At 56.0% G+C, this 13618-nt stretch overlaps 2 protein-coding genes across 8 annotated transcripts in view; one reads left to right on the forward strand and one right to left on the reverse strand.

Annotated features, from left to right (window-relative positions):
* The window catches only part of PACS2 (phosphofurin acidic cluster sorting protein 2), a 66443-nt gene extending 63118 nt beyond the window's left edge, over nt 1-3325 (reverse strand). For all 7 annotated transcript variants that reach the window (XM_082766123.1, XM_082766124.1, XM_082766122.1 and 4 more), the window contains exon 1: nt 3195-3325. In XM_082766123.1, the coding sequence (XP_082622249.1) occupies nt 3195-3322 (128 nt within the window). In that variant the 5' untranslated portion in view covers nt 3323-3325. The remainder of the gene's footprint in view (nt 1-3194) is intronic.
* A 308-nt stretch (nt 3326-3633) lies between these two features.
* On the forward strand, nt 3634-10724 carry SEC22B (SEC22 homolog B, vesicle trafficking protein). Its single transcript, XM_082766127.1, has 5 exons — nt 3634-3796; nt 3952-4061; nt 7337-7497; nt 8271-8417; nt 8756-10724. The coding sequence occupies exons 1-5, from the start codon at nt 3722-3724 to the stop codon at nt 8908-8910; spliced, it is 648 nt and encodes a 215-aa protein (XP_082622253.1). The 5' UTR covers nt 3634-3721; the 3' UTR covers nt 8911-10724.
* Nucleotides 10725-13618: the final 2894 nt, after the last annotated feature.

Raw genomic sequence — 13618 nt, forward strand, 5'->3', positions numbered from 1 at the left:
AGGTCGGGAGCACGCAGGGATCGCTTGGTACCTCCCAAAGGAGCGTGATTTTGGGCTGCTTCTTTTCCATGGAGGCTTCTTTTCCTCCTAAAACAGGACCTAGGGGCTCCAAGAGGAGAGGGGCCGTGCCTTACCCCAAGCATTTCGCTTCCACTGCTCATTTCTGGCTGCTTTTCCTCATGCATCTCAGATGTTTCGCATCGCCTTAGCCAGCAATCTGTGTTGAAGCCTACCTGGCGCGCTCATTTGTATTCAGTTTCCTTCAGTGGTAACACACTATTCAAGCAAAATCAAAACAAAGCCTCCAAATAAGCGCTTGCGAGACGTACCTAGTCATCTGAGTAATTAGACACCCTCCTGCTTCCAAATGCACCAAAACCCACAGGAGGGTGCCGGCAGCTCCCACCACGGCACCCCGATCGCCCGCGGCGGGGTAAAGGAGCTGGAGGAGGCACAGCGAGAGGAGCAGAGCCATGAGCAAACCCATGGATCTGCTCAGCTGCTGCGAACCCACGGCCTCAATCATTTTCTGTTGCCCCAGGGCCGTCGGCAGCAGGGCCAGCACGGAGCCCACGTGCCGCGAGGCCGTCCCGCAGCACCGAGCAGCAACATCCAGCCCGGGGGATGGCTGCACGTGGGCTCTGCTCACGTTTCCTCACCCTGCAGGCAAGCTACGGGGGCAAGGCGGCAATGAAACACTCAGGCAGCGCCCAAGCAGTGATCTCCAGCGTGATTTTTTTTCCAAAATTTCCAATTTTTCTTTCCTCTCCTCGTATTTCCACGGGGCATCAGGTCGCACTCACCCTGCCTGCAGTTCACTCCGCTCCACAGTCCAACCCTTAACGTGAGCTTTCTTAGTTATATGGGAATTAAGGCAGTAACCTAAAGCAAACCCTGTCCTGAATGGGAGCACTGACCCTCCCCACCCCCTGTTCCATCAGACCCTGCTGCCAAAAAATAAAAAATATCTTTCTTCCCAAGCCTATTTTCTTCCTCTGAACAGCCTCCGCGTGCTGCTGCCTCCTCCTGAGGCTCCCTCAAGACGGGACGGTAACCGTGGTCCTGCCATCCTCACCCACAGCTTCAGCAAGAGCACTTTGGGACAAAAAAGAAGAAAAAAAAAAGAAAAAAAAAAACAATAATTCATACTTTTCAATGTAAGGAAACTGAGTGGAAGGGTTAGATTCTCTCAGCTGAGCATCACTCTTCATTTCTGTAGGTACAGGGAGAACTTTCTGTAAGGTAACCCTCCAGGAAGGAAAACAGCTCAAGCACAGAGGTAAGAAAAGGGAGAGGAAGGTAAGAGAAGGGAATAAAAGGAAGGCACCGCTCCCTCCCGGCCCCGAGCAGTTACACCCAGCGAGCAGGGCAGCCTGAGTCACGTTTCGGGGATGACTAAAGGAAAGTGCTCGCATTTCCGAGGCAGCCCCGTCAGGAACCCCAGGAGCTACACGTGCTGAAGAAAGATGTCAGGAGTCATTTCTGCGAGCGGCAGAAGAGCAAGGGAGACCAGCACACCGCTGCGGCTTCCTTACGCTCAGACACAAACTCTGCAGAGGCACCGAGGCAGCCTTCCAGTTTTCACCAAACCAAGCAGATTTTGGTGAATCAGGCGCCGAGGAGCGGTGCTTTCCTGGAAAAGGACCCATTAAGGTCCTTTTTTTTTGTCCTTAATCCAAAAAAATTAAGGAAAGGGGAAGGAAACAGCAGGAACCTGGGGGGAGCTCGCAACCAGTGAAATCCCACACGAGAGCCAGGCTGACACGCCGAGGCCCGCTGGCCCCCACATCCTCTTTTCACGTCCCAGATGTCTGCTCAAACACCAATTCCAAACGTTGTTCCCCCCTGCAGGACGGTTTCCATCCCCATCCCTCTCACTTTAACCCCAAAAAACGTTAAAACAGCTTTGTGTAGCAGAGAAACGATTACACTGTGAACTCGAAACGCCGAGGTGGCAGCACAACTCGGGGAGCGCAGCCCGAAAGCCTCTCTCACGGCGACGTTTTGGGAAGCCTGCACCGAAATGCACCGCCTGCACCTAGCGTGGCATCGCAGGAGGCGGCGTGAAACAGCTGCAAACGGCAGAATTTCGGGGCCAGGCCTCGCACCCGGCTCCTGCGACAGCATTCGGACACGGCGCAGCTCTCACGGTGCGGGCAGGAGCCGCAGCCCCGGCTGCTTCTGCCTTCAGCTCGGGGCAGCCAAACCCTCGGGGCACTTTGGGGACATCGCGGCCCCGCAGCACGGCCCGCTTAGAGGGACAGGCACTGGGACCCGCTGCCACACGGAGCAGCCCCCGTCCTCACACCGCGTTTCGGGGTCATCCCCCGAGCTGCAGAGCGAGCACGCCGGGTAGGGAGCTCGCTTTGAGATCTGCAGGTATCAGCAGAAATGGAGATGCGGGACCCAAAGTCCTTGACGGTGACGGGCGCTCGTCGGGGGGGGGTTATTTTATATCAGGGACCGCTGTTATGAGGTTGGGGGGGTGGAAACCCCGCTACCTTGCTGCCCCATGGGCGAGAAGGGTTTCAAAGCAGCCTTACAACAAGGGGTCCGTGCCCTCTGCGCACCACAACACGGACTCGTGCTGGAGCCTGGCACCCCAAAAAAAAACCCAAAAGCTCCCCAGCTGCTCCCACCCCGTCCTATAGGGGCACAGACCCCAAATCCCCCCTGCAGGACCTGCAACTATAGGGGCTGGCTGCAAACCCCAGGGTTTTTCAGACCCGCCGCAGGGCTCGCTCACCCCAAAATGCAGGATTTAGGTTTTTTTCCCCCCAAATTTAGGGTTTTTTACCCAAAACCCTCCCTCCGGTCAGGGCAGGGCTGCAGGCTGCGGGTGGCGCAGGACATAGTGGGATGGGGCGGGTGGGGAGCTCCCGGGCTGCTGGGGGGGGGGGGGTTAACCCAGCGGAAAAATGGGGTGAAAAACGGGGAAATAGGGCAAAAGCAACGGGAACGGAACGGGAACGGCGCGGGAACGGCACCGGTAACGGGCACCGGGAGGGGAAGGGAGGGGAAACGAAAGGAAGGGAGAGGGAAAGGGGAAAGGGAAAGGGAAAAGGGGAAGGGAAAGGGGATGGGGAAGGGGGAAGGGAGGGGACCGGGCACCGCCACGGCCCCCGGGACCCCAGAACGGGGGCTGGGAGGGGCGGTGGCGGCGGGGCGGGGCTGGGCTCCCCCGGTGCCGTTACCTGGGGACGCAGCTGGGGCTGGAGCCGTCGATCTCCCAGGTGGCGAACAGGTTCATGGGCACCGGGCGGCCCAGCGCCCCCGCGCCCCCCGGCAGGCTGAGGCGGCCCCGCTCCGCCGCCGCCGCCATGGCCGCGAGCACCGGCACCGCGCCGCCCGCCCCGCCCCGCCCCCGGCGTCACGTGGGAGGGGCGTGGCCTCTGAGGAAGTGGGCGTGGTCTCGCTGCTGGTGGGCGGGGCCTCGCTGCGCCTAACGCCACGCCTGTACCCCCTTACGCCACTCCCACCCCGATGAGGCCACGCCCATATGGTGAGGCCACGCCCATATCTCATAGGTCACGCCCACCGCACCGAGGCCACGCCCTCCCGTCGCCGCCACCGCCCCGGCTGCGCCCAAACCGGAAGTCGCCTCTCTCTCCGCCAGCGGAAGTCGCTGCGGCACCTTCCGGCCAGCTCAGTGCCGGCGGCGGCACCGGAGGAGGAGGAGGTAGTGCCTGGGCGCTGCGCGGCGCTGCCCCGCCCCGCCGCGATGGTGCTGCTCACCATGATCGCCCGCGTGGCCGACGGGCTGCCGCTGGCCGCCTCCATGCAGGAGGACGAGCAGGTGGGGCTCAGACAACGGGCAGGGCCCGCTGGGGTCCCGGGGCCGGGCGGGCGGGGTGTGCAGGGGGGGTAGGCTGGGGTTAGGCCGGGCCGGGGGGCGCCCCTCAGCCGCGGCCCTCAGCCTGTGCCTCCTTTCCTCCCTCCTTCCCTCCGCAGTCCGGCCGCGACCTGCAGCAGTACCAGAGCCAGGCGAAGCAGCTGTTCCGCAGGCTGAACGAGCAGTCGCCCACCAGGTGCACGCTGGAGGCGGGAGCCATGGCTTTCCAGTGAGTACCGGGGGTGCCGAGGGGCAGCCCGCTGCCGCTTCTCCGTCTGTGGCTCTCAGCCCATTTTGTAGCTCTGCCTTTGCTGAACGCAGCATGGGTTCTCCTCCCTTTAAGCGTTCTCTGTTAGCTTGGGTCCTGTCTGCCTTCATTGGGTCTTCTCTACCTTCCGCCCTTCCTACTTTCATTGCTTTCTTTCTATCTTCTGTGTCTTCTCTTCTTAAAAAGATGCTCCACACCTTCCCCTTCTCTTTCAGTAAGTCTTTGGTAAAAGCAGGTTGGCATTATCACCGTGAACCCCTTCTGCACAGGACTCTGCTCTCCATAAGAGCATACCTCGTAACGCATCCCCTTCCTGGGCCAAGGCACACAGGGCATCCCTGATTTATTTCTTCATTATATTTGTCAAACGTGTTTTTCACACCTGCTACATTTGTCAAATGTGTTGCATGTAATTAATCTCCTTAACTATTGGAAAACTCTCAGCTTAAAAGCTCTTTTGGCTTTCTGCAGTAACACATCAATAACGTAACTCGAATATAAAGTAAGGAAAGCCTGCAGAGAATGTGGGTCAGGCAGCCTTGGTCCTCAATGAATAGCAATGGGACAGGGAAGGAAAGTAGGAGGAAGAATTGACAGCCCATGAAAGGCAGCAGAGCAGGCTCGTGTTTGAGAAGAGGAAATGCTTCTTTATGTGACCTGTAATTAGCAGAATAATTGTGGGAGAATTGATTCAAACCCAAGGTCTTGTCAAGTCTCAGAGTTAAGCTACCAGCAGGAATCCGTCTGTTAGAGAAGGAAGCCTCAGTGAGGCTGGGTGCTGTGTGGGGTGGCCAAGGCAGAGCTGTGCCAAGCATTGCTGCACGGCAGTGGGGTTGTTCTCTGTCCCCAGACCCTGGTGGCTGGGTAGATGGCCTCCGAATCCACGACATCTGGCTTTAGTTCTGCCCTCCTGTACTGAGGGCCCTTTAGTGCCTCTCCTGCCCGACCCTTTTCTGAAGTGTTCAGGGATTCGGCAACGTGAGGAGACAAGAAGAGGAGATTTTGGGGAGAGCTGTCTTCAGCAGAGGCCACGTGGTCCCCAGGACAACTTTTCTTGTGGTTGGCTAGCGTACAACGACTGCTGCAAGATTGTTTGGTTTGGCTTTTCCCTTGGCTCTGCTTGGCTCAGACAGGGAGCTGTCGTGGTCTGATTGGAGAGGGTGGCACTGATTGGGGTTGTCTGCCTGCTCTTATCTGCTGTGGGGTTTGGGTGCTGTTCTCGGGGTTAACTGGGGAGCGCTGCTCTGCGTCTTCCTCCTAGAAATTAAAACTTGATAGAACTAAAAAAAAAAAAAAAAGTTTCTAAGAGTTCCTGGCACAAAAGAAGTGCTGCTTCTTTTCAGCTGGGCCGTTAAGGCAGTGCAGAGAAGAACGCGATCAGATCAGAACATCTCCTGTGGTAGCGGTGCAGGAAGGGGAGGAAACAGGGGAGTTGGAGATGCTGAAATAATGCTGAGGGCTGTGCTGTGAGTGCGCACAGCGCGTCTTGTGTTCTGCCAGGTCAGAGCTCCGACTGCTGAGGGCAGCACAGGCCAGGGCTGAGCCGTTTGTGGTGCGAGAGGAGCGTGGCCGAGCTTGCTGAGGTGGCAGTGGACGTTTTTAGCTTCATCACCTCGGAGAAGAGCCTGGTTGTGGTGAAGTGTAAAGCTCACAGAACGACTGCTGAAGTGAGGGCTGTAAATATAAGGCGCAGGCTTCAGCTCCCAAAGCTGTGTCACCCTCCCAGCCGCAGCTCCTGGAGGAACACCATGTGCAGGAACACCCACGTAGCTGCTGTGCTGCGGGTTGCGAGGTGACCTTTGCCTCATTAATGGCCTAAGGCTCCTACCTGTCATGTCGAAAGCAACCCTTGGTCATTGCCACTGATAGCAGGTCGAAGGATAAAGCTGCTCTCTCAAAATCATCCAAAATGAGGAGAGGAACCTGCTGGCTGTGCTCGGGTACAGAGGTTAGAACTGGCTGACTGCAAACATTGGCCCCAGCCGAGCAGACTGCGTGCTTAGGCGCTGTCTAAAGCTCAGAAGGTGTAAAATTCAGAGAGATGGCTGTGCAGGAATGCTGCTCTGCTCGGGGGCTGAGCCTGGCAAAACTCTGCCTCCGGGGCAGAATGAGGTGTGCTGGCTTGCCATGGTGCTGAGGGATGGACTTCAGATCCAAGGTATCACCTCGGGGAAAAGCAACGGGGGGTACTGGGTACTCGGAGCCAGAAGCAAGTTGAGTGAGGTGCATTTGAAGGGTTTGGAGTGTCTGGAAGCACAGCGGGGACCAAGTTGTTTTATAAGCTCGATGCAACTATTAATACAGTTTTTAAGCTACTTATTTAATGACAGTGCCCTCACGAGTAGGTTAATTCTCTAATATGCCATTAAGCTCTGTGCTAACGAGACTGCTACATAATGGCCTTGTACAGCAAGTCAGAGGAAGGTAACATACAAGTAACGTTTAAATTCCATCTTGAATAAAATAGCTCAAATTTTCAGTGTATCCAGGGCTGTCTGCCAGCTCCACTGCCTTGGCTTTGGTAGAAATGTTGCTGCCTCTTCTTGTATTGGCCAGCTGAGGAGGGAAGTGGAGGAAGGATCACCCAGCAGCAGGCAATTGCAGTGAAACCCAAGGAACATCAGGGATCTTGGGGCTGATGCCATCCAATCCCTTACTTTGGTAGGGTTTTTAGCTGACTCAGAAGGAAACACCCCTCCCTGTTCCCTGTGCTGAGCCTTTGCATGTGTGCTGGGGAAGCCAGCAGGGCCCCTCTAGCCCCAATGTTTTATTCAGCTGCCTTTGAGGTGCACGTGGACAGCAATGCCCCACCGACAGGTGAGTGCCAGGGAGGAAGGGGGCACCCAGAGCCGCAAAAGGGCAGGTGGGAGCTGGGCGCCCTGTCAGAGGGTTGAGACCGAGTTCCTGTGCGTGCCTCAGCCTCGTGGCAGGGCTTTTTGTTCGTGGGCCTCAGGAACTTGGCTGTGCGGTGCTGTTTTAGAGCTCTGCTTGGCCACCTTCCCCTCTGCTCTGCTGGCAAACTCTCTTGTGCTTCCCTTCTTCCAGCTGCAGCAGCATCCTCCCTTTTTGTTCTGAAGTTATTACTCTTGTTACGGGTGTTTTGTTTTGGTGATACTCAGGCCAACTTTTGAAGGTGAAGGACAGAAGCTGATGTGTCCAGGTGCAGGGTATGAAAAGCGATGCCGGAGAGGATGGACCCAAAACCACTTGTTTAACGCTGTCTGTGCTTCTCCTAGCTACATCATCGAGAAAGGGGTTTGTTACCTGGTCCTGTGCGAGTCGGCGTTCCCGAAGAAGCTGGCCTTTGCCTACCTGGAAGATTTGCATTCGGAGTTTGATGAGCAGCACGGCAAGAAGGTGCCGACGGTCTCCAGGCCCTACTCCTTCATTGAATTTGGTGAGTTCTCTCTCCAGGGGGCTAGTTAGGAAACTTTTTTTTCAGGAGGCAGCAGCTGCAGGATGCTCACCAGCTTGGCCGGTGGAATTGGCAGTTTGGCCTCTTTTTAGCGCTAAAGAAGCGGGTGTTTTGAGTGAGGAATGCTTGTGAACAGAGAAATAGCAGGAAAATGGTAAATGCCCTTTGCTTCAGATTTCTCTAAGGCTTTTGGCTCGTCTCCAGCGCATGTTTGCAAGCAGTCTGTTGGCTGTCTGAGCACTGCTCCCACTCCCTTGGCAGCTGGGCTGCTCTGTTACGTGTTTTCTCCACGTTGCATCTCCAGGAGGTGGTGTGGAGCTACTGAGGTGCAGTGAGGCTTTCTGATACAGCGCCCTGGGTGAGAGGGAGTGGGATGAGAGTGCGAGGAAAACCAGTATCCACCGGTGTGCTGGGAAGGGAGGGAGAACTCCCAATGGCTGCGTTGAGGTCTTGTTTTCCTGCTGGTGGTCGTTCCATTTACAGTGAGAGGTGCATTAACCCCGAGTTGAATGGTTCCACCCCCATGCCCTTTTGTTTCTGTATTTGAGGGTGTGTTTCTGGGAACACAATTCACCAGAAACCCTGGGGGGTTTCACAGAACACCCCTGTTCCATCAGACCATTGACTGGAAGTGGTGGTGGGTCCTTCAGCTGAAGATGTAGGCGAAAGAAGGGGCAGCCCAGTTCCTTTTGCAGGGCAATCAGGTGCTTTTGGGGAGATCGGAGCTTCCCTCTGACGGCCCTCTCTCGTTCCAGACACCTACATCCAGAAAACCAAGAAGCTCTACATCGACAGCCGGGCGAGGAGGAACCTGGGCTCCATCAACACAGAGCTGCAGGACGTGCAGAGGATTATGGTGGCCAACATTGAGGAAGTCTTACAGCGAGGAGAGGCACTTTCAGGTACCGTCTGGCTGCTCTTTGGTGTGTGGTTCCTCATCCCCTCGGCCAGCTGGGTGGGGAGAGCATACCAGAGGGAAAGGTGCCCTAATTCCTGGGGAGAGCAACGGGCTTTGGGTTCTCCGTTTGGGTATGGTGCTGCTTCTGGGTGAGAACAGTGTGTCCCTGCCTCAGGTGGCTCTCATCCCAACAGGACAAGCACCAGAGCACTGCAGACAGGCACAAGGCGTGCTGCCGTGTGGTGTCTCAGCTGCTCCAGAGCCACTTGCTCAGTTAACCCAACGTTTGGGGATCACCTGGTTGGGTTAATCTGCCCTTTCTCTGCCCTTTCCCTCCGACAGCTCTCGATTCCAAGGCCAACAACCTGTCCAGCTTGTCCAAGAAGTACCGCCAGGACGCCAAGTACCTGAACATGCGTTCCACCTACGCCAAGCTCGCGGCCGTGGCTGTGTTCTTCATCATGCTGATCGTCTACGTCAGGTTCTGGTGGCTGTGACTTCCTGTCGGCACCAAGAGGGAAAGCCGGTAGCCTGGCAGATGTGTGTGTGTGCGGGACACCGGTCACGGGGGATGTGCATTAGAATCCACGCAGGACCGTCACCTTGATGCGAGTGGCCTGAAAATGTTAGGTGGCACCTGAGTACCACACTTGTTAGCGAATCCGAACCGTAGGTGTAAAGGCTTGTTGTCTGCAGGCTTTTCCTCCGAGGCAATTTGCACTAGGGTGCTGTCGCCACTGACCTCCCGAGGCTCTGCACCCCTCTGTGGGGCGAGCTCTGGGGGCAGTCAGTCGGTGCAGTTTAGCATAATCAACCTTCGGCGTCCTCCTCTTGAGTAGCTCTAGTGGGAACTGGACTCTAATGAACATTCCTTGTGTTGGCAATGGTTGCTTTTTTAGAATCTGGGTCTCTGTGTGTTTTTTTTGGGGTGGTTTTCTTTCTTTTTTTAAGACGACTCCCCCGTTTGAAGGCAAATACTGCTCTGTACATATTACAGTAGCTTTCACCTCTGTCAAGCTAGCTGTTGTTGAGTTTTCTGTCTCTGACGTACTTTCAATTGCTTTAGGAACAATTGGGTGGTAAATAATGCCTTAAACACATTCTGTCTAGCACTAGGAGAGGCAGTGAAATATTACCGATTCCTACAAAATTAGACTGCAGGTTTTGTGTCCACTTTCCCTCTCCTGGCAGCTGTGTATGACGGTATGTTTCCATGTGATTAAAAACAGGGTGTGTAGCTCAAGTGCTGTTGAAGCGGGCACAGTGCAAGCGATGTCAGCATTGTCTGTTTGTTTTTTCCCTTCTATCTGCAGATTCACTGCATTGTTTCCTTCCTCCTTACTACACTTTCCTTCCAAAACGTGTCAGAACTGCCAGCATTTCGGCTCTGGAATGCTCGTTTTCTTTCTCCCTCTTCCACCCAAAGCAGCCAAAAAAGAAAAACTCTGAATGTTGTGAAGAAAAGGCAGTGTTTCCTTAAAGAAGGCTTGAACTTTACATGAAGGATTCGAGAGGATAACTGTAAAACAGTGGAATCCTTTGGAAATGCCACCTTTTTTTCCTCTGGTCACCCTCTCCCTACCTCACTTGGGAAGTTGAAACTATAGGTGAATTACAACACGTTATGGGGCAATAGTGTATCACTTCTTCTTTCTCATGGGCCAATCTCTCTAGTTCCAGTGTAATGTGATTATTTTTTATTGTTGGTCTGGCTGTGCTAGGAGTACGATTTTATCTGTCAGCCTTTTTTTTTTCCTTTCAACTAAAAAACAGCAAAACCCCACAGGTCTTTCCCCTCTTCTCTGCACTCGAGTGTCTCTCTAACGTGGTAGGAAGCAGGCACTGTCACAATAAAGTTTCAGGGTTCCCCAGCACCTTTTAAAAGCACATTGTGGTGTAGTTCTGGGCGTGTAAACGTGACCTGGAAGCGTTTCCTGCCCCAGGTAGGGATCAGGGGGCTGTTGTCCTGCCCGGGAGCACTGTGGGGCTGGCAGGGACGCAGTTAGCACTCATCCATCAATCCCCCTAGCCACTCTGACCTGCCACGTAGGCTGAAATCATCTGTTTGCTGCATGATGCCAAGTCTTATGTTGTAGATTGCTTTACGATTACCGTTTTTAATCCTGACACGGGGTGTCCCTTCCGGGTGGCTGTCCCAGCGCTGTGGCTGTGTGATGGAGGTGGGCAGACACCGACTGTACCCCGATTGTTGTGACCAGGGGGTGATGCTCCTGCAGCGACCAGCGGCTCCCCGAGCAGCTGCCCGCTGCAGCCCCACTGTCAGCTGCGAAATAAACGCTTCTGAAAAGTCCCTTGGCAGCGTGTCTCGTGTTTTTTATCATCCCTGAGAATGCTCTTTTTCCTCCCGGGGGCACAAGGGGGTGAAGATGACCCCGTAGTTAACCCGCAGCTCCCTGGCGCTGTGCCCTGCAGCCTGAGCTGTGGGTGCCAGCGCAGGGCTGGAGCTGCAGCCTGCAGATGGCAGTGCCTGCACGGAGCTGGCGCACGGCGCAGGGCCCCTCCAGCTCTGACAGGGCTCTTCCTGAGGGTGCTCTAACTTGTTGCATTGCCCTGGCCTCCCCGGGAGCCCCCAGCATTACTGGCCCGAATTATTTCTCAGAAAAAATCTGTTTTGGGGTTTGCTTGCTACTTTCAGGAGTGCAAAGGCTGTGGTGTGTGGCAGGGAAGGACTGGAACTGGTGTGGGGACAGCAGTTTGCACCCATCAGCCCTGCAAATCCTGTCCCCTGCCTCGTCCTGTGCCCCTGCGGGTGTCACATTCGAGCCAGCTGCGTCTGGCACAGGCCGTGGAGCATCTTCACCATGGCTGCTCCCAGACAGCAGCGGTTTGGGCGCTGCAGGGTTTTGGTTTCTGTGTTTATTTGGGCACCAGCTGCTTCCCCTGCCTTCAACCCACTCCTCGCACTTGCAGCCCCCTTTTTCAGACAGGTTCTGAGAAAAAACAACACACATTTGGCCTCTTTCTGGGGTCATGGGGGTGTTTGGCCTCAGATGGTTTCTGGCAGCTGCTCTGCCCTGACCAAATGTCGCGGTGGCACCCAGGGCTTGGGTTCAGCCCTTGCAGTGCCTGGTCCTTGTCCTCCCTTCCTTGGGGGTCTGTTTGGCACCCTGGGCTCTGTCTCTGTGGGGCTGGTGGAGGATACCCTGCAGAGCGGGGCTGGTGGGCTCGGGGGATGCCCGCCCCTCCCCAGCCTGTCCCCAATTTTTCCCTAGTTCAAGCACAGTTGGGGTCTCCTGTGGGGCATGGGGTCCCCTGTGGGATGTGGGGTTCCCCAGGGTTTGCCGTGCACGCAGCACCGAGCCCCACAGCGGCTGCCCCCAGCTGACTGTGGCCATAAACCTGAGCAAGTAAACTCACTGGAGGGGATAAATTAGATCATATTAATTAGATCAGTTAGGTCGGGGGGGGTCCTGCTGAACTCTGTGGCTCCAAGGAGGGCACCGGGACCCATGCCACGGGGGTTTCTCTGCTGTGCCGGCTGCCGGGAGAAGCCCAGCGTGATTTTGAATCATGGCTCGTAAAAACCCCTTGCGGCTGAGCCCTGGCGCTCTGCTCAGAGATGATAAACCCATTTCCTGTGTCATTTCTTTTTTTTTTTTTTCCCTTTCCCCATGTCAAGATGCTGCCTCCCACCAGAACCCCCCCCTGGGGGCTGCCCGCCGCCCTGGCACGCTGCAGCCCCTGGCACGCCACCCGTGCTTGCAGGGATTGCGACTCCCCGGCACGGCTCGGGGCTGCAAGCGTGCCCTCCCTGCCACCTACCACCCCGGCCCCCGAAAATGGAAGTAGACACAGGATTTGCATAAAAGAGCAGAACTAAATGTGCTCGCTCGGTGACCCCGGGACCTGTGCATGGGCAGTGGAGCCCGAGGGAGCTTGGGGAGCGTGCGGCTCCCAGAGCCGAGGGACAAACCCCCACTGGTGTCCTGTCCCCACGCCTTCTGCTGCCTTAGGGGCTGTTTGGGAAGGGGCTGTCTGCTCTGGGTGCTGCTCCAGCTGCTCCTGGTAACCACAAATAAGTGAATTCTTGCTCCATCACATGCGCGGGGGCTGAGAAGGTCCCAGGGGTTTAGCGGCCACCCCGTACGTCACCAACTTTGGTAAAAGCAGCGCAAGCAGAGCCCCGCTGGGACAGGATCCCGCCGGCACGCTGGTTATAAATATTCCTGGGGCTCCTGGAGCGGGTGAGTGCCGCTGCCCGGGAGCCAGACGGCCGAAATTCCCCACGCGATTAACTGAAGGGCGGCGCACAAACAGCTCGGGGCGCGCGGTGCATTCCTGCGGGGCGCGGGGCTCCCTCCGCCCGCTGCACGCAGGAATGAATGCCTTTCCTCCCCTCTTTTTTTAAAAAAAAAAATCCTAGCAGGTAAGGTAATCAGCGCCAAAGCCAAGTCATGTGAGGTTTAACGGTTAACAGACGAGCCGCAGGACGAGCTATTTGCGGTGTGACTAGGATGCCAGCCCCCAGGATTGTGTCGGAGGCGCTCTCCCTCCTGGTTTTCTTCACCCTCTTGGTTGCTGACGTCTTGTAATTGAGCAAGGACCCAGCCTTCGTTTTCACGGGGTTCCAGATCTGTTTGCAAAAGGGGAAGCTTGGCTGCATAACTCAAGACCCCCAAAAGAGGGGCAGGTAAAAATAAGGGAACTTTTATACAGGCAGGCATCTGGGTGTGTGCTGAGCTGAGGTTTGAATGCCTGAACCACCAACAATGTCCCAGAAAGGTTAGTGCAAGAAAACGCAATTTATTTTGAAGGAGACAATGAGTTCCTGCAAAGCTGGTGAAACCAGCGATCCCTACAAGGTACAGACCGGAGGGAAAGCAAAGCGCCTCTCACTGGGCAACCAAAAAGCACCTTGGGCTCAAACAGATATTGCACACTGCGGGAAGAGCTAAGGTGAGCATGACGGTGCTGGCACAGGTTTCCACATGGCAGCGTGCCCCCAGTTTCAGAGTTATGAGCCAGCTGGTTTCGGGGGGCAGGAGGTGCCTTGCAGCGGGTGCAGGGACCCTGGGCTGTGGGTTCTCCTCTGCCAGCAGCTCCCTGGAGGCTGCACCATGTCCCCAGCACCATGTCCCCAGCAGAAGTCCTTGCCCCCAAGCCAGCAAGCCAGGATGGGGCGGGACACATTCTCCCTGTTTTGAGAAGAGGTCTGGGGATCACGCTGAGCTGGGACCTGCCCCA

Source organism: Aythya marila (assembly GCF_965140915.1).
Source record: "Aythya marila genome assembly, chromosome: 8".
NCBI classification, from domain to species: Eukaryota; Metazoa; Chordata; class Aves; order Anseriformes; family Anatidae; genus Aythya; species Aythya marila.

What these genes read in the sequence shown, in the direction of transcription:
- SEC22B (XM_082766127.1), top strand. Translation starts at nt 3,722, where the DNA reads ATGGTGCTGCTCACCATGATCGCCCGCGTGGCCGACGGGCTGCCGCTG. An exon ending in CTACTCCTTCATTGAATTTG is followed by an intron (nt 7,498 to 8,270) that starts GTGAGTTCTCTC and finishes CTCTCGTTCCAG; the next exon opens with ACACCTACATCCAGAAAACC. An exon ending in GCGAGGAGAGGCACTTTCAG is followed by an intron (nt 8,418 to 8,755) that starts GTACCGTCTGGC and finishes TCCCTCCGACAG; the next exon opens with CTCTCGATTCCAAGGCCAAC.